Genomic DNA, 27,956 nt, shown 5'->3' with positions numbered 1-27,956 from the left:
AGTTATCAAGCACGTAAAGTTTGGTTCAGATGTGAGCATGTACACTGAAGTTACAACAACTTCCTGTGTCATGGCGAAGACTTGATCTCTGACGCCACGCCACGGACACACCCATTGACGAAAACTCGCAAATAGCACAACTTTTCATCTTCAATGCCTTTAGAAGGCACAGCACAAATTTGAAGTCGGTCGGACTAAATCCCTAGGAGGAGTTCGTTAAAGTACGAAGTGTGTAAATCATCCAAAATTGACGTAAATTCAAAATGGCCTACTTCCTGTTGATTTTAGGGCATCGCTCCAAGAGGCTTTTTTGTGCGTCTGGACAAGATACACGTACCACAGAAAATGCGTGCACGTAGGTAAAACATGCGGCGGGGGCTGCTTCGTTAAAAGTCACTTCCTGTTGCCAGCAGGTGGCGCTATGACTGTCTGGAATGTCAGCATGTACATGTGTTCAGGGGGGACTCTCATCCTACATGTACAGTTTTGGTGCAGATGTGAGCATGTACACTGAAGTTACGACAACTTCCGTGTCATGGCGAAGAGTTGATCTTTGACGCCACGCCACGGACACGCCATTGACGAAAACTTGCAATAGCACAACTTTTCATCTTCAATGCCTTTAGAAGGCACAGCAGAAATTTGAGGTCGGTCGGACTAAATCCCTAGGAGGAGTTCGTTAAAATACGAAGTGTATAAATCATCCAAAATTTGACGTAAAATTCAAAATGGCCGACTTCCTGTTGGGTTTAGGCTATGGCTCCAAGAGACTTTTTTGTGCGTCTGGACAAGATACACGTACCACAGAAAATTCGTGCACGTAGGTGAAACGTGCGGCGGGGGCTGCTTCGTTAAAAGTCATTCCTGTTGCCAGGTGGCGCTATGACTGTGGGTGAATGTCAGCATGTACATATGTTCAGGGGGGACTCTCATCCTACATGTACAGTTTGGTCCAGATGTGAGCATGTACACTGAAGCTACGACAACTTCCGTGTCATGGCGAAGAGTGATCTTTGACGCCACGCCACGGACACGCCCATTGACGAAAACTTGCAAATAGCACAACTTTTCATCTTCAATGCCTTTAGAAGGCACAGCACAAATTTGAGGTCGGTCGGCCTAAATCCCTAGGAGGAGTTAAAATTCAAAATGGCCGACTTCATACAGAATTGAATACGAGTGCACTCCAGATTTAGCTGCAGCCAGCTGACCGTGTGCTTCTCCCTATACTGCAGTTCTGTGTCCATGCATGCAGCAAACTGAAAGCACTGTCTGTCGGGTCTTCTACGTGAAAAGGAAGGAAGACATTGCTGGTAGTATTGTCTTCAGAGTTGTTAAACACCTCAGCGCACTGAAGGAAGTCATCTGACTGTGTGAGGGGCAAGATCGTTGATGTCTGCAGGCAGAGTAGGAGCTCTCCTGTCTGACTGGTCCACCAATAGCAGAGAAGATGACCCCTTGAGACACAGCCCCTCCTCATTTGCATAATGAGGCAGAAATGCATACAAAAATTTAAAAAAGACAGGCAGAAATAAATACCATGGGTGAAAAAAATAAGGTAAATAAATACAAAGGAAGAATAAAACAGACAAAAATATTAAAACACACACATAAAAAATACATTAAAAAAATTAGTAATAAATAAAGTTGAATAAACAAATAAGGTAATTATAACAAAGGTGAATAAGTAAAGGCACTAATTAAAATATACATTATGTCTCCTTGTATAATTTAATTACTACCTACATTTATTTATTTACTTATTTTTGTGTATTTAATTGGATGCTTATTATTTATTGAGCATTTATTTATTTCTGTATTTATTTCTGGCTGTGTCAGGATCGGTCCTCCATAACGGGGTGGGAGAGTTATCAAGCACGTAAAGTTTGGTTAAGATGTGAGCATGTACACTGAAGTTACGACAACTTCCGTGTCATGGCGAAGACTTGATCTGACGCCACGCCACGGACACGCCCATTGACGAAAACTGCAAATAGCACAACTTTTCATCTTCAATGCCTTTAGAAGGCACAGCACAAATTGAGGTCGGTCGGACTAAATCCCTAGGAGGAGTTCGTTAAGTACGAAGTGTGTAAATCATCCAAAATTTGACATAAAATTCAAAATGGCCGACTTCCTGTTGGGTTTAGGCTATGGCTCCAAGAGATTTTTTGTGCGTCTGGACAAGATACACGTACCACAGAAAATTCGTGCACGTAGGTGAAACGTGCGGCGCGGGGCTGCTTCGTTAAAGGTCACTTTCTATTGCCAGCAGGTGGCGCTATGACTGTGGGTGAATGTCGGCATGTACATGTGTTCAGGGCGGGACTCTCATCCTAGATGTACAGTTTGGTCCAGATGTGAGCATGTACACTGAAGTTACAACAACTTCCTGTTCATGGCGAATCATCGACGCCACGGACACGCCCATTGACGAAAACTCGCAAATAGCACAACTTTCATCGTCAATGCCTTTAGAAGGCACAGCAGAAATTTGACGTCGATCCGACTAAATCCCTAGGAGGAGTTCGTTAAAGTACGAAGTGTGTAAATCATCCAAAAATGGCCGTAAAATTCAAAATGGCCGACTTCCTGTTGACTTTAGGCTATGGGTTCTTGAGGCTTTTTTGTGCGTCTTGATATGATACAGAAAATTTCGTACATGTAGGTTGAACGTGAACGAGGGGCTAATTTTTTCCAATTTTCTAGGTGGCGCTAGCGAGTCATTTTGCAACGCCCATGTGCGAAACTTGTAGAATACGAAATTTTTCACCGGTTCTGACATGTTTGCAAATTTTGGTGAGTTTTCGAGAATGTTTAGGCCATGTCAGTTGAGCCTACTTTGCAGAAAAAATAAAAAAAATAAATAAAAAAAAAATAATCCGAGCAAATTCAATAGGGACCTCACACGGTCGTGCTCGGGCCCTAATAATCCGAGCAAATTCAATAGGGACCTCGCATGGTCGTGCTCGGGCCCTAATTACTGTTTGTGGATTTGGTGTAAGAATGGCTGTGGATGAACTGGAGTGCACATCCTGACAGCACATTCAGTTCAGCAGCTATTGTCTCTTGAGTATCTGGTAACAGCCTTAAATTATTTATTTTTTATTACTATTTATTTGTAATATTTAGTATTAGAGGTGGTGATACCCTAACAAAGCCTCTTTCTCTCCCTCCCCACCTGAAGCTGTCCAGGTAGCTGACAAGGTTTTTATGATGTATCACACCCAAATCTGCAGGTCTGATCTGACCATGGAATAAGGCTAAAAAAATCAACATTAATGGTTTTACAAAAAGATTAAAGTTAATGTGGAATCAGCATCACACAAAAACAAAAGCTACATACCTGAGTGAGCGGATGAATGGTAAAGCCTCTAAGAGAGACTCGCACAGACTTTGGCAGGCAGGAGTTTTCCTGTCCCAGTGGAGGCAGACATTAAGCTGCGTAGTGATCTTCTGCATGACTTTTACTGCTCTTTCAAACAGCCGTCTTTTACCCTCAACTGGAAGGTGCAATTGATTTCCATCCAGGCTGAGTAAGCTGGTGTGGTCCATCTGCCATCTGTCCTCACTGAGAAGGAAAATCTCCCACAGCTGCCGTGGCAGAGGGCCACACCTGTAATTTAGGAAAAATCAGAGACAATTTAAAGAGTAATAGAGTAGAGTGACCAGTAAAGTTTAATTAAATAAAGTCTGTTTAAGTAAAGAAGCTACAGCTGAAGTAACATACTTTATTTTCTCTGATATTTTCCATACATCTTTTACACTTATCCTGTTCAGGCTCAAACTATTTTGTCATCCTCGTCACCTCTTGAATCAATAAACAGGCACAAAGCTAAACTACTACTTAATTAGATATGTAGTGACCTAAACAGTCATTTGAGACTTTCAACACACGCTCACACATACCACTGGACATTTTGAAGGCATCCTAATAGTTGTCTCATTCCTTGCTCTGACACCATGACGTCCTCCAGGTTCAGACTTATTTTCCTCTCCTTCGACTGAGTGACCACGTAGGCCACAGCAGAGCAAAGGTAAAACTTGAGACTCTCTCCACTGAGATCAAGATGGTAGTCCAGCTTCTTCAGAAAGCAGATACATGCTTCAGGACACTGGGACTCATAGAAGCACTGACATAAGAACAGTATGTCCACATCAAGCCCACTGTCCTCGCTATCACCTATGTCTTTCTTACTGAGAGGAGGGGAAAATGTGGTTATCAGTTCCTCGAAGAACCAGTCAGACGTGTTCTTGAGCTGCTGAGCTGGAGTCAGATGCTTCATCAAACTAGGGCTCTTGTCAGTCAGCAGTCGACACATGAAAGGGATCAGATGTTTCATGTGTTTCTTCTCCTCAGTGAGGCACTGCTGAAAAACATCCCTGATCTTATCTGGATTCTTCAGCAGCCACAGTGCTGCAAAAAACTCCTGCATTGTGTAATGGAGAAATGCATGTGTGGTGATTGTCTCAGTGGGGGCCACTTTGATAAGAGGTTTTCAGGAAGGAGAGGACGCAGCTGTCTTCACAGGGCAGTTCTGTCAAGTTCACAGTTTTTTCTACAGTTGCTTTAAAAGCAAACTCGGCCAGAGACAGAATTTCTTCACTCTTATTGTTGATGAAGGAATTTAGATCTTTGGTTTTTGTTTTCTTGCTGATTGTTTGAAGGCAACGACGAACAATATTGATGTAGATTTCAGTTACAGTGCATGGCTGTGGAGAGTCTTCTGGTGTCTCTGATGAAAAGCCGAGAGCCACCATCAGTGCATACATTGGGACATAGCAAAGAGTTAACAACTCCAGGTTGCTCAAAACCTTCTCCTGTTCTTCTCCTAGTGTTGCAGATAAATATTTTTTTATGGTCTGCTCACTAAAGCCTTTCACTTCCACTCTGAGGAAGTCCCCAGAAAGGAAGTCTTCTTCATCATCTGGTCTGCATGTAATGATGACCTTGGCATCAGGTAGTAGGTCCTTCTCTACGAGTCTCTTCACCACTGATGAAGAGAGATCTGTGATTCCATCAAAAATTAGTGTAACGTTGCCAGAGTTCTTCTTTATGTCCTGTAAGACCTCTTCTTTGCCTTCATCTGGCTCACTGAACACAATGAAAAGAAGATCCTCCAAGCTCTTGGTCTTTCTGATGTGGGGTGTTGCTCTCATGTCAAAGTAGAACATGTAGTCGAGCTCCTTGTTGTCTCTTTCTGCCCAAAGTTTCAACATTTCGTGAGTGAGTGCTGTCTTTCCAATTCCAGGCTTACCAACCAAGAGGATGTTTTTATCTGTCTTCAGCAGCTCACTGGGGGAAATGTCTAGTCTGTCCTCAGGGATGTATGTCCTCAGCTTTTTAGGGCGACTCATCTTGCTCTTAAATGTCTTTATTTTAGATGGAGAAACACTTCCTTGTGTGTCTAACACAAGGTCAGTGTACGACAGATCAGGCTTGTTGTTTCCTTCAAACTGATTTTTGTTTGCCTTCCAAAAGTAATTTGATATTTTTTGTGCTTTTGACTTTAACTTCGCCTGATATCTGAGGCACGGCCCTGAGCCTAAAATAAAAACAACAGGGAGGAAATAAATATACTGTAAATTAACTGCTGTGCCCTCACACTAAATCACAGATACATATTTATACAGACACATTAAAGTGCATTATATAAAATCAGCACATCAAAGATAATAAAACTGTGATATGCTATCAATCAGAATACAAAATACCTTGTAAGTAGTTTATATCCATCTGTGTGTCGTCCTTGAAAGAAAAGCAGCTGATCCAGTGGTGCAGGTCAAACTTCCTGGTCTCAGTAGAAGCTGAACTCTTTGTCTCAGGGAGAAGGGACGTCCTCCCTAAGGTCCTCTTCCTCGTCACGTCAATAATCCTGAGGAACACTTGGCACGCTGCTTCGCCCTTCTTAGTGACTGAGTCCAGTATTCTCCTGATTTTATCACAGTCATCTCTCTATGCCTGTATTTTGCTGACCTTTTCATCACTGAAAACTATTTGCTGGTGCAAGTTCTCCACAACCACTGAGAGATTATTTAAATCTCTCACAAGGTGGACTCGAACACTCTTCCCGTAATCTAAGGCAGACTGTGTTGTACAAGCCATGTGTCCTTGCTTCTGTTTGTTCTGCACACAGATCCAACTTCAATGATCTGGAGAACAAAACACCAGGTTAATAAACTGTCTAATATATTTCATGATGTCTAAACTTCGTGCAGCTGATGCAACACTGTATCTATTTTACTGTATCTACATTGCACATCCTAGTTTAAACACAGCTGTAATCTTGCAACTACAAACAGGCCCTGTCATGTAGTGTGTAGTGAGATTCAGTCTCTGCATTTAACCCATCCCCCAAGGGTGCAGTGCCCACTCTGCAATGTCCGGGGGGAAACCCACACAGAGAAGAACATCCAAACCTTCCCGAGATCTGGTCCTTTAAAGTCTGATATTTCCAGATCTGTCTCCACACTATATGTATACTGTCTGCAGATCAGGAAAAAGGGCAGCTCATCAGAATTAGTTCAATCACCTCTGAGTATGTTGAACCTGATGGAAGGTAAATAAAGATCCATTTTAATCCAGTGGCGCTAGAAATGTGTGCCAGTGCGGACAATGACATATTAAAAAAGAGGAGTGGGGAACGATCAATAAGTTAACAATATTAAATAAAATTCAGCGTTTTCGCAGATTCGTGCTAATTCAGCATTAACCAGACTTGAATTTCCTTAATAAATGATAAAAGTGCTGGTATTTTCTATATTACATTCAGTTTTTAAACATGTTTATTCTGCTGTAACCTGACAGACAAAATGCCGGTAGCAATAACTGAACTGATGAAAATATGTATCAAACAGATACGACACAGTTGGGCTTTGCAATTAATCGAATTTTTATCACGATTTTGACTTCCAACGATCATAAAAACAAGTTAATCAAAATAAAACAAAAAATTGTGCCGCATCAAAATGTCTCTGGCTGCATGCTATTTTGCATTGACACTCGTTTTGTCTTGAGTTATAAATTCAGTGCGCCCTTTCCATTACAGCGGTGGCTCCCACCCATTCCTAAAAGCCCAAACTCACTTTCATCCAGGCTGTGATGTTTAATTCAGTTTCAGCTGAATAACAGGGATTATAAAAACTGCTACAAGCAAACACATCCCAACTTCAAGGCTTTTAGTTAAAGAATAAAGATTTCGAGAGATAGCGACATACAGAGGGATTTACAGTGATTACAGTGCGATTTCAGTGATTGTTCAGCTAGATATTAGTAGCCTACATTAATTGATGAGAGACAGCGATTTGGGACAGATATACAATGCCTATAAAAAGTATTCAGATGTATTCACCCTTTCTTTTATACATGAAATCATGGTCAATATAATTTGGCTTTTTTGACAAGAATATGCAAAAAAGCCTCTTTAATATCAAAGTCAATTTTTTCAAATTTTACAAATTTTTACAAACTAATGTCAATTAATTAAAATTATATATGATATGGCTACTAAACCTGAAGGGGGTGAATATTTTTGCAGTCTTCTTTACCTTACATATTTTTAAATAATTGACAATTTGTAAAAATCCGTTTTCACTTTGATATTAAAGAGGGTTTTTTGCTAATTCTTGTCAAAAAAGCCAAATTATTCATGATTTCATGTAGAAAAGAAACAAAAGGGTGAAAGGGTGAATACTTTTTATAGGCACTGTAGTAGGCCTAACATATTAATTAGTGACATATAGGCCTATCCTAGTGATAAAGATGGTTATAGCGACAGATAGCTCTAAACAGGCTAGGTGTGTGTGTGTGTGTGTGTGTGTGTGTGTGTGTGTGTGGCATGACGATAAATTTCTTTGCACAGATCGTATCACTCCACGACAAAGTAACATTAGAAAGTAACTTTAGATTACTGGCTGGCTGGAAACTAATGGAGAGGGAACTCCAAAGGTAAACTTTGACCTCCTGGGAGGCCTTACCATGGAGGAGTGGCTTGAACAGACTTCTTCAGGAAAAAAAGACACCTGTGAGACATGCGGAGCCAACTATAGAGAAGATCGACCAACTCGAAAAGAACCGGAATGAACAGAACACTGAGAAGCAAACAAAGTGGGCAGTGAGATGCTTTGAAGAGTGGTGTAAGGATAAAGGTGTAGCAATAGACTTTCCAACCACATCAAAGGACAGTTTCAATTACATTTTACGAGTAAACAGTAAAGGCGAACTTTATGGCCTAAGCAGCTACATTGGTCTCCGTGCTGGCATCAACCGTTACATTAATGACCCACCACTCAGTCTGTCCTGGTGCCAGAGATAGAGTTTACAACGAGCAGCAATAGTTTCACAGGTGTTACCCATAAATGATAACATTAACTTGGATTTTGTGTTTTCTCTTTTCTTTATTCCACTTGTGCAGAACTCACAATGTACACATAAGTGTGTGCGCGCGGTCAAACTGTAAATACAAATAATTCACCTTTAGTTTCCAGTAATGTATCACTTTCCCAAATAAGTTTTCTACAACATAACATCAGCTTAGATGATAAACATTAAAGTATATATACACTTATAAATCAAAGATATTCCGTACAATGCAAATATCACACGTGGTAGACTATGTAGGCATTAAACATTATCACATGTGTGTAATAAAACTATCAATACAGATTTCTAAACAGTCGCTGTATTACAAACACCTATTAAACCTTGTAAATGCTACACATATTGCATATATGTTTAAATAAGCAATTTAAACTAAAATGTCAATCCAAACTAACAAACTAATAGCATTAGGCGTTTAGGCGCTAATCGCGAATGGCGATCTACATAGTGCTTTTATCAATATACTTATAACAACAACATGTGACTTACCACGCTGGGAACATATAGTTCAGATTAAGTGTTTAGCTGTAATTGTTGTAGAACATAAGAAAGTCTGCAAATGAGCATCAACGTTGCTTTCTCGGTCAGTTCGGTTCGGTTCAGTTTTTTTTTTTTTTTTTTTTACAGCCTCTTCCTACGCGATCCCATGAGCCCACAGAATCAACGTCCTTAAAGGGGCAGCACCCTACAACAGGTGTTGTGATAACACTGAGAAGACTCGATACTACGGTCCATCCCACATCAATATCAGAAGATGACTTAAAAGCCATCAAGACAGTACTGTATCCCGAGACTTCGGAGGGGCCTTGGTGACCTTCTCTGTCCTGTGTCATCTCTGGAGAAATACATCTCCGACCTTCCTCTGGATGCACCGGCTTTTTATCTTCACCCAAGAAGAAATGTTGTCTGCTCTGTTGACGATGTTTGGTATGTAAAATAACAGTCGGGCTTCTTTGTAGGTTATTGTTAGATTAAGACATCATCTAAAAATTTATTTGGTGTTTTTCCAGGTACACTCTTGAGCCAATGGGCGTCAATCGGCAACAATGTTGCCAAGAATATGCAAGCTAGTAGGGACACGGCAAAGATACACAAACCACTGCCTCCGTAGTACCACAATTCAAGGTCTTGAAACGAGAGAGATTATGGCTTATTATGGTTAGTGGACACAAATGCGAAGCCTCTCTCCAGAGCTATTGGCAACCGAAACTTGGGGACCGGAGAAAGTGGAGTAAGATCCTCGCTGCAGCACACACATCTCCACCTCAAAAAAAATGCAAGCCAAGTAAAAGTTGCCACGTTTTTAGTGGCTGCACAATACCAAACGACCCCACTGAGGTTAAATAGCTGAGTTTCCCTGCCAGTCAGTCAGAACTGAAGAAGTCCTTTGGATGAGGGACGAAACGTCTTCCAGTATCTTCAACCAAGTCCAGTTGCCCTTGACTTTAACATTCGTTGGTTCACTTTTTATAATTAATCTGGAATATATCAGAGATTCATTTTTTGAATTAAATTGTTAGAAAATTAATTTCACCACAATATTCTATTTTTTTTTTAGACTCATCTGTATTTGCTTTATATATTTCATCACTTGAAGAATTTATTACACATTTTCCTCCCAGAGTCTCACTGTGGATAAGATGTCCCACCTGGTGCAAAAGATATGGTTTATGGTTCACATTGTAATAAATTCTATATATATATTAACACTCCCTATATTTACTACTTACTGAAAAGCTAATCCTATACCACAGGTAAAACATGAAACATTAAAACTGAAGTATAGTATAAGTTAAAAAGTGAAAATACTCCCAAACATGTTTCACATGAAATGTTGAAAAGTAATTATGCAGTGTATTTCTGTGTGTGCAGGAGTATTTTTACTTTCTACCTTATACTTTAAGATAAATAAGGAGCCATACACCCAGTACCCATAGACTGTATAACAGAGCCGGAAGTTTCTGAAGAGTGCCTTGTTTGCTGCTCTGATATAAGTCTAGTTTAAACACAGAAGAATGTGGGCACATCCAAACCATCCTGTGGGTAGGTGCTGAAACCAAGAATGATCTGCACAGAGTAATTATGAATTCCACTAGGTGGTTTTTATTGTGACCTTGCAAAATCTGAGGTCTCAGAGCTGACTGAATGCACATTGTACATGCACATGTAGTAAATCGGTGCATCTATACCACACAAGACCTTCTCAGGTCACAATAAATGACACCTCCTACAGGGCTTCAAAACTATTCAGCGTGTAGATAATTATTTGTTTTTCACTACAGAGTAACTTCTCAGTCAATGTCACATTTGTCTCTTAAAGAAATGTCAGTAAAACAGTGTATAACATCAACCTTTCATTTTTGACTTTCAACTAACATATGTAAGTTGTTAGCCTATAAATACCATCTTAATATTTTCATTTACAGTTGTTAATCATAATATATTATTGTGTTTAGATCACACTATTTACAATTAACATAGGAAACTGATGATGAATGAAGAATGTGATTTTATTATGTATAATTAGTCTGATACACCTTATATCAAAGTCTTCCTTATACAAAAGTAATAAATTAAACTCTTGTCTTGCATTCATGAAAACATCAATATTAAAAGGTTACAAATGTGAAAGTAGTTTTGTATGACTTGAAATGTGTTGAGTTATTATAATGATAGAATCTGTTGATAAGAACCCAGTGTCATAATTTCACGTACGTTGTGTTCAGGTGTTGTGAATAAAAAGAAAAGCAGGAGCTGAAGAGCTGGAAGCTGTAACTGTTCTCTCCTGAAGAGCTGGACACAGCTAATCACATCTGGAGGGTTCTGCAATCAGCTCCTCTGGCACCTGTAAAGACAACAATGGGTAGACAGTTAAGCAGCTTCTTCCAAAGAGCCATTTAGCTACTGAACTCTGAGATCGCCTCAGCATGATAACCTCTCTCGCATGTGACAGTAATTAGGGGTGGCAATGTGAAATACACTGTTTCCTAATATGTGCAATATACGGTTTTCTGCTGGTTTTCACTGTGCAATAATACCTACTCAAGTCCATTTCTTATAAGGTATATTGTTTTATATTTCTTATTGAACCTTTTTAGGCAAATTCTAATCCACCAAATATACTCAGAGGCGGCTCTCACACTCCTAATTTCTCGCCTTAACTAAACCATCACCCTCGTTATAACCCAGCTACCTGTCTGCAGGCATAATGCTCATATACTGACAAAAAAGGTGGATGCAAATCTCTGCAGGTAGCCTACAACAGCTGTTCTGCCAAATAATGCGTCCACCTCTTAAGCTCTTTATCAGAAACGTCGCTGATCAAACACAGTTATCACCTCAGATTGTTTGCTGAATCTCAAGGAATGCTACATCTACTGAGTGTAATAAATTATTGATGACTCTAAACAGCCTTTAATATGTACTTAGAATCAATCATCCACACTGACAAACCCCATAAAGAATAGTATAATGTTATCGTTTTTAAACCGTAATGTTACACTCGGAGGTGCACGGTGTTATGCCGAGTTTTGCCTGCCTGCCGAGAATTGCATGCACCTCCAAATGCTGCTTTTAAACGCTATAATATTCTTTGTGGGGTCCATCAATGGTGATAAATGATTCTAAGTATATATTTTATGAACGTTTAGAGTCTTTAATATTTCAAAAGCCTACACTTAGGCCTAGTAGAAGTACCATTGACATTCAGTAAATATGTGATATATCCGCCGTTTGATCAATGAGCACAGCAAAGCGTCTGAGAAGGACCCAAAGAGGTGGATGCATAATTCGGCAGATCAAATTTTGTAGGCTACCCGCAGAGATTTGCATCCACCTCTTTTCTCAGCATAAAGAACCGTTATCACCCGTGAGGTGCATGCAATTCTCGGCAGGCAGGCAGAATTTGGCACAACACCTGCTCTCAGCAGGTGTGACAGTTTCAGGCAGAACTCCGCAGCCGCTCCCTCCTCGGCTCTCTGCCTTTAAAACCCTTCATGTCCATCAGAATCAGGTGCAGCCACTTATAATAGGATCTGACTAGTATCTAACTGAACAGTGATTCAGTTTCAAGATGTAGTTAAAGGTTGGTGATGGCTCAACGAATAAGATGCCTGCCTTTGGTGTGAGAGACCCAGGTTCAATCTCCCACTTTGACCCATCCACCACTGTGTCCCTGAGCAACCCCTAGTTGCTCCAAAGGCGTGCGACCTCTGACAATTGTAAGTCGCTTTGGATAAAAGCTAAATGAATAAATGTAAGTCTCACAACGCCCGTTAGTAATATTTAACGTTAACGTCAGCTAACTGAGAGCTGAGCCTTTACAACTTCACACAGACGCCTTTTCTTCAAAGCATTATCACCCTAATGTCTAACACTAAGGTTAATCTAATGCATTTTGGCTTCTCTCCTCTTGCTGACTTGTCTTTGACTCCTTAAAAGCTGCGGTTAGAACACACTAACTCCCGTTAACTTAGCATCGTTAGCAGCTTGGGGCTGCTCGTATCTGGCTAACTGGCGTAACGAGCTAACGTTAAGCTAACAAGCTAAATGCCGACAGCGATTCATGTTAAATGTTAACACATAAATAAAATACAGGAATTTCACTCACCAAGTAGAACACGAATTTCCTGGAGGTTCTCTCTCCAATAAACCGCACAGCCTGCCATTATTCATCCGGAATCTGCTGAGCCGCCGCCGCCGCCTTCTTCTTCTTCTTCTTCTTGTTTCCGGCAGACTAGACGCATCTGTGGCGTATTGCTGCCCTCCTCTGTTCGCTATTCACATCTCAACGCTAATTGCCTATATCCTTTTGTATAAACCAGTTTTATGTAGGTATTCGATCACTTTCTTCATTTTGTTCCAACTACTATGACGACAGTATTTTTCTACAAAGAACTAATACATGCTTCACTGTTTCCTTGTCTCCACATTCACATTTTCCATCAGGGTGTTTACCAATCAGAGCCAGCCCACTCCTCAGCCCACAGTGCCCAAATCTCAGTCTGGACAGAACTACTGCATCTCTTCTCTTACCTCTAAAAGCACATCTTCCTTTCTCTACAGTTCTTTGTACTGAATAATATGTTCTCGCCTTCCTTTCGTTTCCCCATGATTTTTGCCACATTTCTTTCACTGACCTATTTATTATTTCTGTGTAATCCGGTAACCCATATTGTAAATTAATTTGAACTCTTTCCTCCAGCACCGCCTTCTTTGCCACCAGCTGCTTCCTCATTATCCTCCACACCCATGTGGACCGGTACCCACACAAACCCCACCTCATACCCTGCTTTGTGAATTCTGTACAACACCTACATAATTTCCACAAGTAAATCGGGTCTAGATTTCATTCATCGTATCTTTAATTGTATTCAGAGTTGCTACTGAGTCGCTACATATAACTGAATATTCCTGATTATTATCTTCGACCCACTTTAATGGCCATAGGACTGCCACCAGCTCGCAACAGGTCATATTTAATGTACGTCGCTTTAAAATGACAGCTCCGAGGAAAGGACATTTCATGCACTCGGTACGAACCGCTGCGACGGGAGGCTACTTGACGTTAGCTAAACAATCAACACTTATCAGTTTTGGTCTGATACGTTTGAAAAAGGTTTGGAGATACGCAAAGCCGACACAGGAGAGGAGATCAGTTGGTGTTCTCTGCTGTAAGGTCCTTGTTTTTTTTCCCCATTTTCTTTTATTAGCAGTATAAGCAATAATAATATTAGATTATTGTTGGAAAAGGAGGGGGTATTGGAGGCCAATGGCTTCAGGGAGTGGAGGGGATGAAGGTGGTGGTGGGTGGCATACGGTGGTTAAGGAAAAAGGGGGCTCTAAGAGGGAGGCATCGAGGGAAAGACCTGAAATGTCAGGAAATGAAGGAAGTAAAGTTAGGAGAACTGGAAATTCTGAAGAGTTAGTTGTGCTGTTTAAAGTCAAGGGAGCTAATCAAGGAGATGCAGGATTTAGGGCAATTAACCCATTAAAGGTAACTAATGCTTTGGAGAGTCAGATAGGCAAGGATTTTCCGGCCAAGATATTATATAATGGAATGTTAAGAGTTTGTTGCAAAAATAGGAAACAGTATGATGATGCTAGAGGTGTTGGGAAATTGGTGGTTAAGGTGGAGACTTTGGTCCCTAGAGGAAGCAATCAGGGAGTCAAGGGAGTAGTATATGGAATGTTTGCTGGCTTGTCTGAGAAGGAAATCTTAGAAAATGTTAAGGGGGCCCAAGTAACTGATGTGGTAAGATTTAAACGTAGAGATGGAGCTGGGGATCCGCCCATTTTGTTAACGTTTAAAGATGGTGTACTACCACAGAGAGTGTTGCTAGGGAGTATGGTGTATCAAGTTAGGGAGTACATTAAACCACCCTTGCGCTGCTATAATTGTCAGAAGTTTGGACATGTTGCTGGATCATGTCGGGGCAAAAGAAAGTGTGCAAAGTGTGGTGGAGATCATTTCATACAAAATTGTAAGGCAGAGACTCCTAAGTGCCCTAACTGTGATGGGGATCATGCAGCAGGGTTTTATGGTTGTGAGCACTTTGTCCGAGCTAGGCGGGTGCAGGTTGTGAAGGATCAGAACAAAGTAACATATGCAGAGGCGGTTCAAAGAGTGACTAGAGAAAGCGGAAATGGAAGCTCTGGGGAAAGGCCGGTGCTAGGATGCAAGGTCTCTGTGCCAAATCTACCACCTGCATCTTCATCTGACATGCTAATTTTTAGTAAGGAGTCATTTTTGTCTTTTGTTTCTGATGTGTTGGTGGGAACTAAGAATGCAACTAACCGGTCAGATGTCATTAGGTTAGAGGTGGGTGCAGCCGAAAGATACCTGAGTAAAAAGCAGCTGCCAGAAAAGTTGCATCAATACATGATGGAGAGTCAGTGTATAGACAGATCACAGTTGTTGAAGACTAGCAGTATGGAGGACGTTAGTGAGGTGAATGATGAGGACCCTCATTAATGTTTTAATGTGGTATATTCTTCTTCAATGGAATGCCCGGAGTCTGATTGGAAATGGTCAGGAGTTAAAAAGGTTTGTAGATAATTTTAAAGAAGCACCAGATTTGATATGTATCCAAGAGACATGGCTAAAGCCCTGTCTAGATTTTGTAATTCCGGGTTATGAATGTTTGAGATTAGATAGGCCTGATAGATCAGGCGGGTGTTGTGCAACCTTTGTTAAGACTGGGGTACAATATAGAAAAGTTGACATTAACTCTGATACTGAGTGTTTGGCTGTGGAGGTTTGGAGCAGTCATAGCTCTATTACTGTGATAAATTATTATAACCCTTGTCAAACTTTGGTATTATTAGACTTTGATGAGATAATGGAGAAGGTAAGGTGTCCTGTTATATGGATTGGGGATTTTAATGCGCACAATCCAATATGGGGGAGTGACCACAGGGATAAAAATGGTGCTATAGTAGAAGATTTTTTAGACAAATATGAGTTGGTAGTGTTAAATGATGGAAGGCCGACTAGGTATAAAAAATGGTGAGAAATACCTGCAGCCATATAGACTTATCAATTGCATCATCAAATTTAGCTAGAATTTGTGAAGGTGATGTTATAGATTCCTATACACTGGGTAGTGACCAATATCCAATTTTATGCAGGTTTGGTAGAGAGCTGAGAAGAGAAGTGGAAAAGAGTGTCCCTAGATATAATTTTTCTCAGGCCAAGTGGGATAAATACCGGGAGAAAGCTCAAAGCTTAGTAGGAGATGTTGATAGTGAGGGTTCTGTAGATAACTGGAATACTTCAATTAGCCTCATGATGCATGAGGCTGCTTGCTATACCATTCCTGTGAAGCAGGAACCTAGGTCACGTATGCTGGTTCCTTGGTGGAACAAAGAATGTGATGAAGCTGTAAGGAGTAGGAATAAAGCATATAGAAGATTAAGAAAATATCCAATGTTGGTTAATGCAATGGAGTACAAGCGTCTAAGGGCAGTAGCAAGACGAGTTATAAAGGATGCAAAAAGAAACAGTTGGAGGAAGTTTTGTGGTACGTTAGGTCCTGAGACTCCAGTAAGGCATTTGTGGTCAGCAGTACGTAGAATGTCAGGGGTATATAAAAAAAGATTAATACCAGTGTTACAGAAGGGAGAGGTGGTAGAAGTTTCCAATAAAGAAAAAGCAGACATGTTTGTTGAGAGTTTTCAAGCTGTACATAGATCAGAGATAATGGGGGTTGAGAGGCGTAGGAAGAGGGATGAATTGATTGAAGTTAATCAGTGGAAGCTGGAGAGGAGTTTAGAAAATGAAAATCCTATTAATCTGTTTTTTTCTTTAAAAGAGTTGAAGGAAGCAATTATGTCTGGGGCAAATACTACCCCAGGGAGAGATAGGCTATCTTATGAGTTGTTTAAATATCTAGATGATTTTGTACTTGAAGAAATCTTAGCTTTGTTTAATACTGTGTGGGCAGAGGGTTATTTGCCCAGGGAGTGGAAACATGCAGTTGTGGTCCCTATCTTGAAACCAGGGAAAGAGGCATCTGACCCTGGATCATACCGTCCTATAGCGCTCACAGCAGTGATCTGTAAGATTATGGAGAGGATGGTTACTAACAGATTAGTATATTTTTTAGAAACAAGAGGACACTATGTTGATGTACAGAATGGATTTAGGAATGGAAGGTCTACAATGGAATCAGTTGCAGTTTTAGATCAAGATATTAAAAGGGCATTTAGCAATAAGGAAATAGTAGTGAGTGTATTCCTGGATATTGAGAAGGCTTATGATTCTTTGTGGAAGGAGGGATTGATGATTAAAATTTTTGACTTGGGAGTTAGGGGACGAATGTTTAATTGGATAAAGGATTTTTTAATGAAAAGAACAATACAAGTAAAGGTTGGTAGTATTAATTCAAAGACTGTGGGCATAGAGAATGGAACCCCACAGGGAAGTGTAATTAGTCCAGTGTTATTTAATATAATGATCAATGATATCTTTGGTAAAGTAGAAAGAGGATTCGGGTTATCTTTATTTGCAGATGACGGGGCCATTTGGAAAAGAGGGCGTAATGTAGAGTTTGTTTTAAAACAGATTCAAAGAGTGTTAGTATCTGTAGAGGAACGGGGGAACACATGGGGCTTTAAAATCTCTGCTTCTAAGACTAAATATATAGTATTTGGATTTAAAAGAAAGTTACCTAATCTAGGGCTATATATGTATGGGTCTCCATTGGAGAAGGTAAAGGTTTTTAAATTTTTAGGTGTTTGGTTTGAAGAGCGTATGACTTGGGCTGTGCATGTAGATAAATGCAGGCAAGGGCTTTGAGGCAGAGAAGTCATTATCTGCTCTGATTCTACAGGTGCTCTAGAAAATTTGAAAGTAGGAAAATCTAAATCCCGACCTGACATTGTAAATGACATCTTGAATGTGGTTTTTAGAACTAGGTTTATTTGCAACATCAGTTTTTGCTGGGTTCCTGGGCACGTTGGGGTGAGGGGGAACGAACGAGTGGATAATATTGCAAAAGAGAGCTTAGGAAGAGAAGCAGATGTCCATGTATTATTAGGGAGAGTGGAATTGAGAGAAAGAATTAAAGAGGGCTTAATAAAAGAATGGCAGAGAGGGTGGGAAAACGAAATTAGAGGCAGACACTACCTTTCTATACAACCCAAAGTTAGGAAGAGATGTTTATGTAACATTTTGTCCCGCAGGGACTCAGTTAAAATGTGCAGATTGAGGTTGGGGCACTGTGGATTAAATTATTCTTTGTGCATTGTAGGGAAGCGTGTTTCTGGCTTGTGTGAATGTGGGAGTCTTGAGACAATAGGGCATGTTTTCCTGGAATGCAGAAAGAAATGTACTCGTTAATAAACTGTCAGGACTTGGAGTTAAGGCTTTTTCTGTTTTATCTTTGTTTGGGCACAGTGACGAGCATAAACTGATCTCCAAGGCAGTCCTTCAATTCTTGCATGACACAGGACTGTATGTAAGAATTTAGTTTAAACTTTGACCTGTGGAGGGCAGTAATACGCTCATAAGCGTCTACACTGCCGGAATCTTACAAGAAGAAGAAGAAGGACATTTCATTTCGTTAAATACCCTACTCCTCTCTCCTCGCGTCTCCTCCTCGAGCTCACATCTCGTGTGGGAGGGACTGAGATGCGCCTCGAGGAGTCGAGGAGGTGGAAATTTGGGGAAATCGAAAGGCCCCTGGATTAGTCAGTGTACCCATAACGGCGTAACTTCACGTTCTGTGTGAAAGTTTTCTGATACCAGAGAATTTAACACAGTAACCTTCAATAACACCGCGCAGAAACATTTTACAGCCTTTGAGTTTCTTCCCGTTTCCCAACAGAGCAGAGTGTAACAATAACTGAACAGTTGTGGAAACTTCAGACTTCCTGCTGCTCTCTGATATAAACTTCAGACGGAGGAAGTTCAGCGCGTACATAGATGTTGATACAGAGCCAGCATTAAAGAGTGAGTCTCACTAAAAGTCTAACGTTACAACATATTGTGTTTACTTACATGGAGCCCGGAGGTTTTGGGACTGATATCCAGCCATCCAGGTATTCAGGTTCCAGCGCAACAGCAGAAATTAGCCATTTATAACATGTTTGTGTTTCCGGACTCTGACCAACAACCAGCCCGAATAACAGTCCAATCTATCCGTTTCTTCCGATTAGCAAACTTTAACACCCTGTAGCCTTCTTCTTCTTTAGGGTTTAATGGCGGATGTCTCACCCTGTAGCCTTCTTCTTCTTTAGGGTTTAATGGCGGATGTCTCGCCCTGTAGCCTTCTTCTTCTTTAGGGTTTAATGGCGGATGTCTCACCCTGTAGCCTTCTTCTTCTTTAGGGTTTAATGGCGGATGTCTCACCCTGTAGCCTTCTTCTTCTTTAGGGTTTAATGGCGGATGTCTCACCCTGTAGCCTTCTTCTTCTTTAGGGTTTAATGGCGGATGTCTCGCCCTGTAGCCTTCTTCTTCTTTAGGGTTTAATGGCGGATGTCTCACCCTGTAGCCTTCTTCTTCTTTAGGGTTTAATGGCGGATGTCTCACCCTGTAGCCTTCTTCTTCTTTAGGGTTTAATGGCGGATGTCTCGCCCTGTAGCCTTCTTCTTCTTTAGGGTTTAATGGCGGATGTCTCACCCTGTAGCCTTCTTCTTCTTTAGGGTTTAATGGCGGATGTCTCACCCTGTAGCCTTCTTCTTCTTTAGGGTTTAATGGCGGATGTCTCACCCTGTAGCCTTCTTCTTCTTTAGGGTTTAATGGCGGATGTCTCACCCTGTAGCCTTCTTCTTCTTTAGGGTTTAATGGCGGATGTCTCACCCTGTAGCCTTCTTCTTCTTTAGGGTTTAATGGCGGATGTCTCGCCCTGTAGCCTTCTTCTTCTTTAGGGTTTAATGGCGGATGTCTCGCCCTGTAGCCTGTGAATTCTGACTCAGCCACGCGCCTTTGGGCGTTTCCTGGTTAAAGTTTAGTTTCACTTTCCATGAAGACGTAGCGCAGTTAGTTTTCTCCGTCTGAACCGCCAGATGAAGGTAATGTAACATGTTTTCCTCATTAATACAAGCTGTGGTTATCTTAGTTACAGTAGAAACAGCAGAAATCTGCCGCTCGATGCTTCATTTCTTTAAACTCACAGCTGAGTTTCACTGTGAACTCTGGACGAAGGAGGCGAAACAGCCGCCATTAAGTTACTGATGTCCGCCATGTTGTTATATTTGAGATGTAAACAGGGGAATAAGAGCAGAATTAAAGTTAGTTTCTCCTCAGGAGCTGTTGTTACTGTGTAGCTCCACTTTCTGATGAGTGAAGGCAGCTTTTCCTGCCTGAAGCAGCCTGTGGAGGAGGCGGAGACGAGCCGCTGCTCTCCCGCTGTCTGAGACTCTAACATCGGACAGCCGCTGGAGAACAGCTGCTAGTGTCGGTGAATGCTGTCAGGAGATTTACCTGCAGGACTCATGTGGACTCGGTCTGCAGGCAGGGAGGCTTAAACCTTTTATTGTCTAATAAAATAAATATAATATCCTGTAGCGGTTTTGGGGGTGAGGGGGCAGTGCCCCTGTAACACAGACCTTCGAAGTCCCAGCTGTTCAGCGGACATTGAGACAACCTCGCTGTTTAGTGTATGGACGTGGTGCAATAAAGACTTAGCGAGTAAAAAGCCAATTCTTTGCCAACACTCCTGTTTAATCAGCATGAACATGCAAAACACAATGTTTTCATCTGCTCAGTTTCTCATCCACCGCACCAATGTTTTGGATTTACACAAGCACAGCCCTAGTTCAGACAATGGCTTTATAAACAAGCTAAAATGAAAGCTCTGTGTCTTTAGTAACTGTTCAGCTTAGTTTGCCACTTACATTACAATATGACACATTATAAACTCAGCTGGTGGCTGAGACAAACCCTCCTCTCTACCAGCAGCAGCAGAGAGAGGAGGAGGACAGGAGTGACTGAGCTGTTCATTCTTTCTAAACTTCACTCAGTATGTTGATTTTCAGGAATATAATTTTATTTTACTGACATGTTAGATTTGTTTCCAGTAAGATATTCGTGACTTTGCTGTTGTAAATCATGTTGCTGCTCTAGAAACATTTCATTAATAATTTTTTTAAATAATATATGCAATTATTTAGTAATAAATAGGAACTGAACCAATAAGGATTATCAATACAAGTGTGTTAATAATATCCTAATGATCCCAACTCGTGAGAAAATGTCTGGCCCATCTCTGTGTCGTGGTTTTAAAATCCGGCCCAATCGAATCTGTAATTGAACATTCCTGGTCTGCTGTGATCATAGTAATATATCTTCCTTGTGACGAAATGTACATTAAACTGGTCTATAACTGCCACTGAACTGCGTCACTAGATGAGCTCTGAACTCTCCAAGAGTGTCGCGTCTTTATGTGGGGTTGAACTTAAATAAAACTGTTCATGTGTTTATAAAAACTACATGTCTGTTACCGGGAGTCAGCATGATGCATTCAATACACATGAGAACTTGCAGTGTTGAAGTCCCTTGTGCTGCATTTAGGGGACACAGTAGGAACCAGCTATAATATTTGGTCCAGAATGACTTTTTAACATTTGAATTACAAGATTTCAGAAAGCTGTTTGTTGTTGTTTTTTAATAATTTCCTGATAACTTCTCAGGAGTTATCGGGAAAAAAAGTTCACATCATGTTTCAAATCTGTGTGATGATTTGAGTTGATGTGCAGATGAATGATTTGTGTTTCCTCTCCAGGTGAAAGTGGATGTGAGTTGAGCAGCATGAGTCAGTGTGAGGACAGAGAGGAGGGAGTCCCTCCCTCTAAAAGGACTCTGTGTGGGGAACATGACAGCCAGACCAAAGCTCAGAGGTGAGATGAGGATCTCTAACTGTCCAGGACTCAAATCACTCCACCATCATTATTCACTCTCAAAGCTCTGTGTGTGTTGTGTTGAAGCCCAGAGCAGCAGCAGGGACCAGACTCTGCTGGACCTGGACCTGGACCTGAGCCCAGCTGTGTCTCCTTCAAGAGTGACTGGTCAATGGGACGCTATATTGATTTTAAAGGACAAAATCCCTGTGCTGGAAAGAGGTCTGCTGTTAATGATAGATATTCCTGTTTTTGCTGTTATTTATCCAGATATGTTTTATTAAACATGTATGTGTATTTTCAGCATCTTTCTTCTTTGCATACGTTTATCTGACAGACAGTAAGCAGCTCTCAGTATTGGCCAATCAGAGCTAAATGTAAATGTTAGAGTAGGGCGAATTTCCACCGAACGATGTCTGCATTGAAACATCGGGATGGACGATGGCATCGGGTACGCGCTCGCGCTTGTATTTTACAAGCACGGACCAGCTAACGTGCTGAATACAGGATGCAGATGTTAGTTTCGGTTGTTTGATAGGCTGCGTCATTAACAAGCCCACAAGCGCTGTGATAACGGATTACGGGTGGAAAAATACAGGGAAAAGACAAGTTCTGTGTCTTTTAGTGTTAGGGTTAGAGTTTATAAAACGTGCTGCTGATGGAGAAAGTGGAGTAGACGGGTGGGGTGGGAGACAGAGAGAGGCGGGGCACGCCGGTGTCTTTACCTGAGGTGTAGGCTTTTTGTGTATCTGAGTGTGGGGAGAAGATAATTCTGAGGAAGGTCCGAAGCATATTTAAAATTTATAATAATTATGTTCCTGGTGATTAAAACCTGCTGGTTTAATGTGAAAAATGTAGATTTTTTTTTGGCGGGGGGCGGGGTTTTACAATCACGATGCCTGTTCAGCCATCGCCGATCAGCCCAACCCTAGTTCATATCTCCCTCCTCATGTTGCTCACTGTTGATGTTTGTCCTGATTAGAACCAGTATTAAATGACAGGTCCACATGTTTTCCAGTCTGACCAGTTGTCCTTATAATGTCCGTGTTCTTCTAGAATGATGGTGAAGGTTAGATCCAGATTAGTATTGAATAACAGGTCCACATGTTTTCCAGTCTGTCCCTAAACAACACTGACATGCCCATAAGTCCACTGAAAGAGTTGTTGGTGGCTGTAATTGTTCCTCCTGAGCACACTGGCCTGAAGAGATCTCTTCCTGATGGGATTTCAAAGGAAGTGATGGAGGACAGACTCCACAGTCCTGGTTCTGTGTAAAAATTAAGCTGGCACAATATGAGTTAAATCTGTGTTGTGCGATAACATTATTCAATAATGCCATGGCGATATGACTTGCGATAAATACACAAATCTTGAAGTGTACATATTAGCTGCCTGTTTGTCTTTAACTTCAGAACAGCATGTTTATTAAATATTAAAAATAACTAAATGTTGTTTCTAGAGCTGTAAAGTTTACCACAACAAAGTCACTGTATATACTAAATAATATCTCACTGGAAACAAATCTGCAATGTCAATTAAATAAATCATATTCTTGACATCAAATTACTAAGTTAAGTTTAGAAAGAATGAAAAACCCAAATGTCAGTATCTGTCCTCCCTCTGCTGATTCACTGCCTGTAGGTTATGTTACAACTGGTAGAGCGGCTTGTCTCATCAAGCAGCTCAGTTAACAAGGATATGCCAAATTTTAATTTAAATTAGACAGCTTACATTTTAGCTTGTTTGTAACAATTCGCTATTCGCAGAATGGGCCCATTTAAAACCAGGGTTTCTGTACCCATCTATAAATAGTCCTTTTATTCCGAAAATTCCTCTTTGAATTTTGTACTAAATCCTTCACCTACCATTGTCTCTGACTCTCAACAGTCAGGATATTTGTTGTGAGTCGAGTAATGCAAACGTTAGAATACAGGCCAACAGTGCTGCTGCTGATGGACTAACAGTTAAGTTTTTTATCTGTCAACAGTATGTGTAATGTGAATAATCAGCTCAGAAATCATAACATTTGGTTTAGTTTGGTCCAATATTTTATGGGGAAATAAAGTGATGATACTCAGACATTGAGCTTCATGTTTTATTGAACTTTGATCTTTTCTTGTTGATAGCTGCTAGTTTCTCCAGCAGGTTCTGTTTCTGAAGACTAAAAAATGAATTTCCATCCCTGGTGGTCTTCCTCTTTGTCTAATAGGATCTACTGGGGACCAGCCTCTGCTGGACCTGGACCTGGACCTAAATCCTGTGTGTCCTTCAAGAGCGATTGGTCAAATGAACGCTCCATTGATTTTAAAGGAGAACAACCCTCTCCTGCAAAGAGGTCAGCTGTTAATAACAGTAAAATATTAGTGATCCATGTTTGAACTGTTATTTATCCATATGTTAAATTCAGAGCATTTTATTTATTGATCCCTGTCAGGATGTAAAACAAGTTTCAACAAATTTAACAAAAATGCTGAAATGCATTATCTACCCAAGCTTAAAGAAAGGTTGTGTTTTGAGTGGTGGAAAGCACAGTTGTGCTCAATAGCCAGAAAAACAACCAGCAGTTTTGTCAAACACACATTTTTTCACTATGTTCTGGGTTCATTATATATTATATATAAACTGTGTGACAGGAGGAGGCTGGAAAAACCTGAACCCAGGTGTGTGTCTATGAAGAGTGACGCTACAAATGAATGCTACATTGACTTTAAAGGACGACAGCCCCCTGCTGCAAAGAGGTAAGTCAATAGTCAATAACATTAACCCCTTAACGCCTGAATTTTTTTACAATAATAAAAAAAAAGATTTGTGTTTTCATTTGCTTTCAAGCTGATTGTTAATTTGTCTTTAGAACACAGAAAATATATAAATTCAGGTATGTGTAGGTATGATGAGAAACCAGGGGTTGCAAAAGGCTCCTAGGTATGTATCGAATATGCACCAACAGGCACTGGGAGAATCAGTGTGCTATCTTGGCTTGCAGTCTGCAAGGAAGAGGTATGATAAGAATTTGCGACAATCGGTATCAAGGGGTTAATATATTACTGGTTCATGTTTTAAATATTATTTATCCAGATACATTTTATTAAAAGTGTTTATTTTCAGCATTGTTCTTCTTCACATACATTTACATCTGAAGCTGCCCTTTATAACCAGTCTTCAGTTTTAAAACATTTTCTCCATACACACGTTCAGACTGTCTGATGACTGCGTGAGTATAAAACCGTGATCTTATTGAGTCTAACAGATGGTAGCTGCTAATGAAGGCTAACACTGATTCTCTTGAGTTCCTCCATCAAATCAACTTTCCTAGATTTCAGTCATGTGACAACAGAAATAGAAACATGTCAGTGATAACAGCTGGACTGTGATCAGCTGCTCTAAAACCCAGAATAAACCATCACAGAGAGTCTGTGGAAACACAGCTGTTTTCTTATTGATGCTGCTGATGGAAGTACTCAGGTATCTCCGAGTATTTACCATCAGACGTCAGCTTAGTTTGCTTTGTTTTCCTACAACATGAAAGAACTGTTTTTACACTGACTCACTGTCAGTGCAACTGAGTGCAGTTTATGAAAAATTGTGATTTCAGAGGTGAAAAACACTGTTATGCTGGATGGCTGGACAAAACAACTAGCAAATTGTTTTGTCAAATGTCACAACACATAGTTTAACTGTGTAGTTTTTAAATGATGTTTCAAATAGTCGTGTCAGAATCTTGGTTTGAACCCAGAAGAAGACTGGAAACAGAGCTGGTGTGGTTTAGAGGATTTATTGCAAACAAAGTCTCAGATAAAGATGACAAGCAGATAGATGAGTGGGGCCAGGGGATTTGAATCCAGGCGGGTAAAGAGGCAAGAGTGTGGCTGGTGAGTGAGACTAAAATTCTTTATTAGCATTTTCAGGGCCAATGATGAGAAGCTCAGTTTTGTCTGAGTTAAGTTGAAGGTTTAGTGACATTCAGTCCTTTTATAGCAGCTAAACAGTTATGGAAAGCACCACGGTTGCTTTAATCGTCTGGTTTTACTGAAACATAAAATTGAGTGTCATTCGCTTAACAATGATAGGATATACAACCAAAGCAACTGATTATTTGGCCCAGTTGAAGCATATACAAAGAGAAAGAATAGGCCTGAGAATTGAACCTTGAGCCACTCAAGAGCTTATCAGCTGACTAATACAAAGTAATTTGGGGTCTAAAATTGTTTAGAACTGATGGATCAAGGCAGGGTCCAAGGTTAGCACTTGTCACTCACCAAATTCGAGTAAAAAACATTGATTGGTAAAATAGTTTCGGTCAGCCCCATATTTTCGTGGGAAATAGGCCTACATTGTCTTCTGTGACCGTACAAATACACTGAACAAAATTATAAAGGCAACCCTTTTGTTTTTGCCCCCATTCATCAAGATCTAAGACTTTCTCTATGTACAGAAAAGGCCTGTTTCTCTCAAATATTGTTCACAAATCTGTCAAAATCTGCGTTAGTGAGCACTTCTCCTTTGCCGAGATAATCCATCCACCTCACAGGTGTGGCATATCAAGATGCTGATCAGACAGCATAGGGATTGCACAGGTCTGCCTTAGGCTGGTCACAATACAAGGCCACTGCGAGTTCATTTTATCTTAAGTTAAATAGGCTACATCTGTGTAGCGCACAGAAGTTGCCATGGTTACTATCCATAGTGCGCCTGCCGTTTACTCGCAGAGCGCTTGTCTCCCTTTCTGTTCAGTGGAGCAAAGAGCAAACACGTGTCCGTGTTTAATCATGTCTGATGCGGAGTCTGTGATTGATTGATTAACTAGTCACTCAAACCGCCTGGCTATGAGCAAACTCCAAAAAGTGAGGGGAACAAAACACAGATTTTGAAATGTGGGGGGGGACATGTCCCCCTCATGTACTGTATAATGGCTCATACGCGTATGAGTTCTGTAAACTCTGAGTATGTTGAACCTGATGGAAGCGCATGCGTAGGGATGAAAAAAAGCCATCATCAATGGAGCTCCAATACTACAATTCACCATGGCAACGGGTAAATAAAGTCTTGTTCTTGGTCTTTCACACCCAAGTTGGAAATCACTGCAACCAATTCTCTTCGTTATAGTGTACCGAGCTCCTGGCCCGTACTCTGAATTCTTATCTGAATTTGCAGAGTTTTTGTCAACTTTAGTCCTTAAAACGGATGTTCTACCCTTAGTCAGCACTTCTATACTAGATATGATCAATCTATCTTTATCAACAGGCTATGTACCACAGTACTTTAAAGTAGCTGTAATTAAACCTCTTCTAAAAAAGCCCAAACTTGATCCGGATGTTTTAGCCAACTATAGACCTATATCTAACCTTCCATTTCTCTCTAAGGTTCTGGAGAAAGCAGTCGCTAAACAGTTGTGTGACTTTCTACAGAGCAATAGTTTATTTGAGGATTTTCAGTCAGGATTTAGAGCTCATCATAGCACAGAGACAGCACTGGTGAAAATTACTAATGACCTCCTCATTGCATCAGACAAAGGACTTGTCTCTATACTGGTTTTGTTGGATCTTAGTGCTGCATTTGATACCATTGACCATCAGATCCTATTGCAGAGACTGGAACATTTCATTGGCATTAAAGGAACCGCTCTAAGCTGGTTTAAGTCCTATTTATCAGATCGATTTCAGTTTGTACATGTTAACGATGAGTCCTCCATGCACGCCAAAGTTAGTCATGGAGTTCCTCAGGGATCTCAAGGATCTGTCCTCGGACCAATCCTCTTCACTTTATATATGCTTCCTTTAGGCAATATTATCAGGAAATATTCCATAAGCTTACATTGTTATGCAGATGATACACAGTTATATCTATCGATCAAACCAGATGAAACTCATCAGTTAGCTAAACTTCAAATGTGCCTTCAGGATGTTATAAATAATATCATATCAAGACGCACAAAAAAACCTCAAGAACCCATACCCTAAAGTCAACAGGAAGTCGGCCATTTTGAATTTTACGGCCATTTTTGGATGATTTACACACTTCGTACTTTCGTACTACAAGTTTCGCACATGGGCGTGGCAAAATGACTCGCTAGCGCCACCTAGAAAATTGGAAAAGATTAGCCCCTCGTTCACGTTCAACCTACATGTACGAAATTTTCTGGGGACATGTATCATATCAAGACGCACAAAAAAGCCTCAAGAACCCATAGCCTAAAGTCAACAGGAAGTCGGCCATTTTGAATTTTACGGCCATTTTT

At 40.6% G+C, this 27,956-nt stretch overlaps 4 protein-coding genes across 4 annotated transcripts in view; 1 reads left to right on the top strand and 3 right to left on the bottom strand.

Moving 5' to 3' along the window:
• Positions 1-2,979: 2,979 nt before the first annotated feature.
• Positions 2,980-4,493, bottom strand: LOC119911366. Its single transcript, XM_038730283.1, has 2 exons — positions 3,910-4,493; positions 2,980-3,616 (listed from the first exon to the last, which is right to left on the bottom strand). The coding sequence occupies exons 1-2, from the start codon at positions 4,434-4,436 to the stop codon at positions 3,322-3,324; spliced, it is 822 nt and encodes a 273-aa protein (XP_038586211.1). The 5' UTR covers positions 4,437-4,493; the 3' UTR covers positions 2,980-3,321.
• LOC119915587 (nucleotide-binding oligomerization domain-containing protein 2-like) lies at positions 4,471-11,155 on the bottom strand. The gene is made up of 3 exons (XM_038735189.1): positions 11,096-11,155; positions 5,716-6,153; positions 4,471-5,546 (listed from the first exon to the last, which is right to left on the bottom strand). The coding sequence occupies exons 2-3, from the start codon at positions 5,735-5,737 to the stop codon at positions 4,471-4,473; spliced, it is 1,098 nt and encodes a 365-aa protein (XP_038591117.1). The 5' UTR covers positions 5,738-6,153; positions 11,096-11,155.
• A 10-nt stretch (positions 11,156-11,165) lies between these two features.
• On the bottom strand, positions 11,166-20,067 carry LOC119915583 (putative uncharacterized protein FLJ45999). The gene is made up of 3 exons (XM_038735175.1): positions 20,055-20,067; positions 18,882-19,819; positions 11,166-11,225 (listed from the first exon to the last, which is right to left on the bottom strand). Exons 1-2 carry the CDS (start codon positions 20,065-20,067, stop codon positions 18,960-18,962), a joined length of 873 nt encoding a protein of 290 aa, XP_038591103.1. The 3' UTR covers positions 11,166-11,225; positions 18,882-18,959.
• Positions 20,068-21,665: 1,598 nt separating this feature from the next.
• Positions 21,666-27,956, top strand: part of LOC119916213 (NLR family CARD domain-containing protein 3-like) — a 795,320-nt gene continuing 789,029 nt past the window's right edge. Inside the window, 4 exon segments of the mRNA XM_038736183.1 lie at positions 21,666-21,721; positions 21,809-21,943; positions 23,931-24,056; positions 24,355-24,459. Of these exon segments, the coding sequence (XP_038592111.1) occupies positions 21,894-21,943; positions 23,931-24,056; positions 24,355-24,459 (281 nt within the window). The 5' untranslated portion in view covers positions 21,666-21,721; positions 21,809-21,893.

The sequence above is a fragment of the Micropterus salmoides genome, unplaced genomic scaffold, assembly GCF_014851395.1.
Source record: "Micropterus salmoides isolate LMB-PRFRI ecotype aquatic unplaced genomic scaffold, ASM1485139v1 Ms_hic_scaffold_1, whole genome shotgun sequence".
NCBI classification, from domain to species: domain Eukaryota; kingdom Metazoa; phylum Chordata; class Actinopteri; order Centrarchiformes; family Centrarchidae; genus Micropterus; species Micropterus salmoides.
Note: the sequence above shows the minus strand (reverse complement) of the source record. Positions and strands in the feature narration are given on the sequence as shown.

Bases quoted from the DNA above. Each gene is read 5' to 3' on its own strand.
- LOC119911366 (XM_038730283.1), bottom strand. From the start codon at position 4,436: ATGCAGGAGTTTTTTGCAGCACTGTGGCTGCTGAAGAATCCAGATAAG. The intron at 3,617-3,909 runs GTATGTGTGAGC...CCTAAATTACAG, and splicing joins TGCCTTCAAAATGTCCAGTG to GTGTGGCCCTCTGCCACGGC.
- LOC119915587 (XM_038735189.1), bottom strand. From the start codon at position 5,737: ATGGATATAAACTACTTACAAG. The intron at 5,547-5,715 runs GTATTTTGTATT...TTTTTATTTTAG, and splicing joins GGATATAAACTACTTACAAG to GCTCAGGGCCGTGCCTCAGA.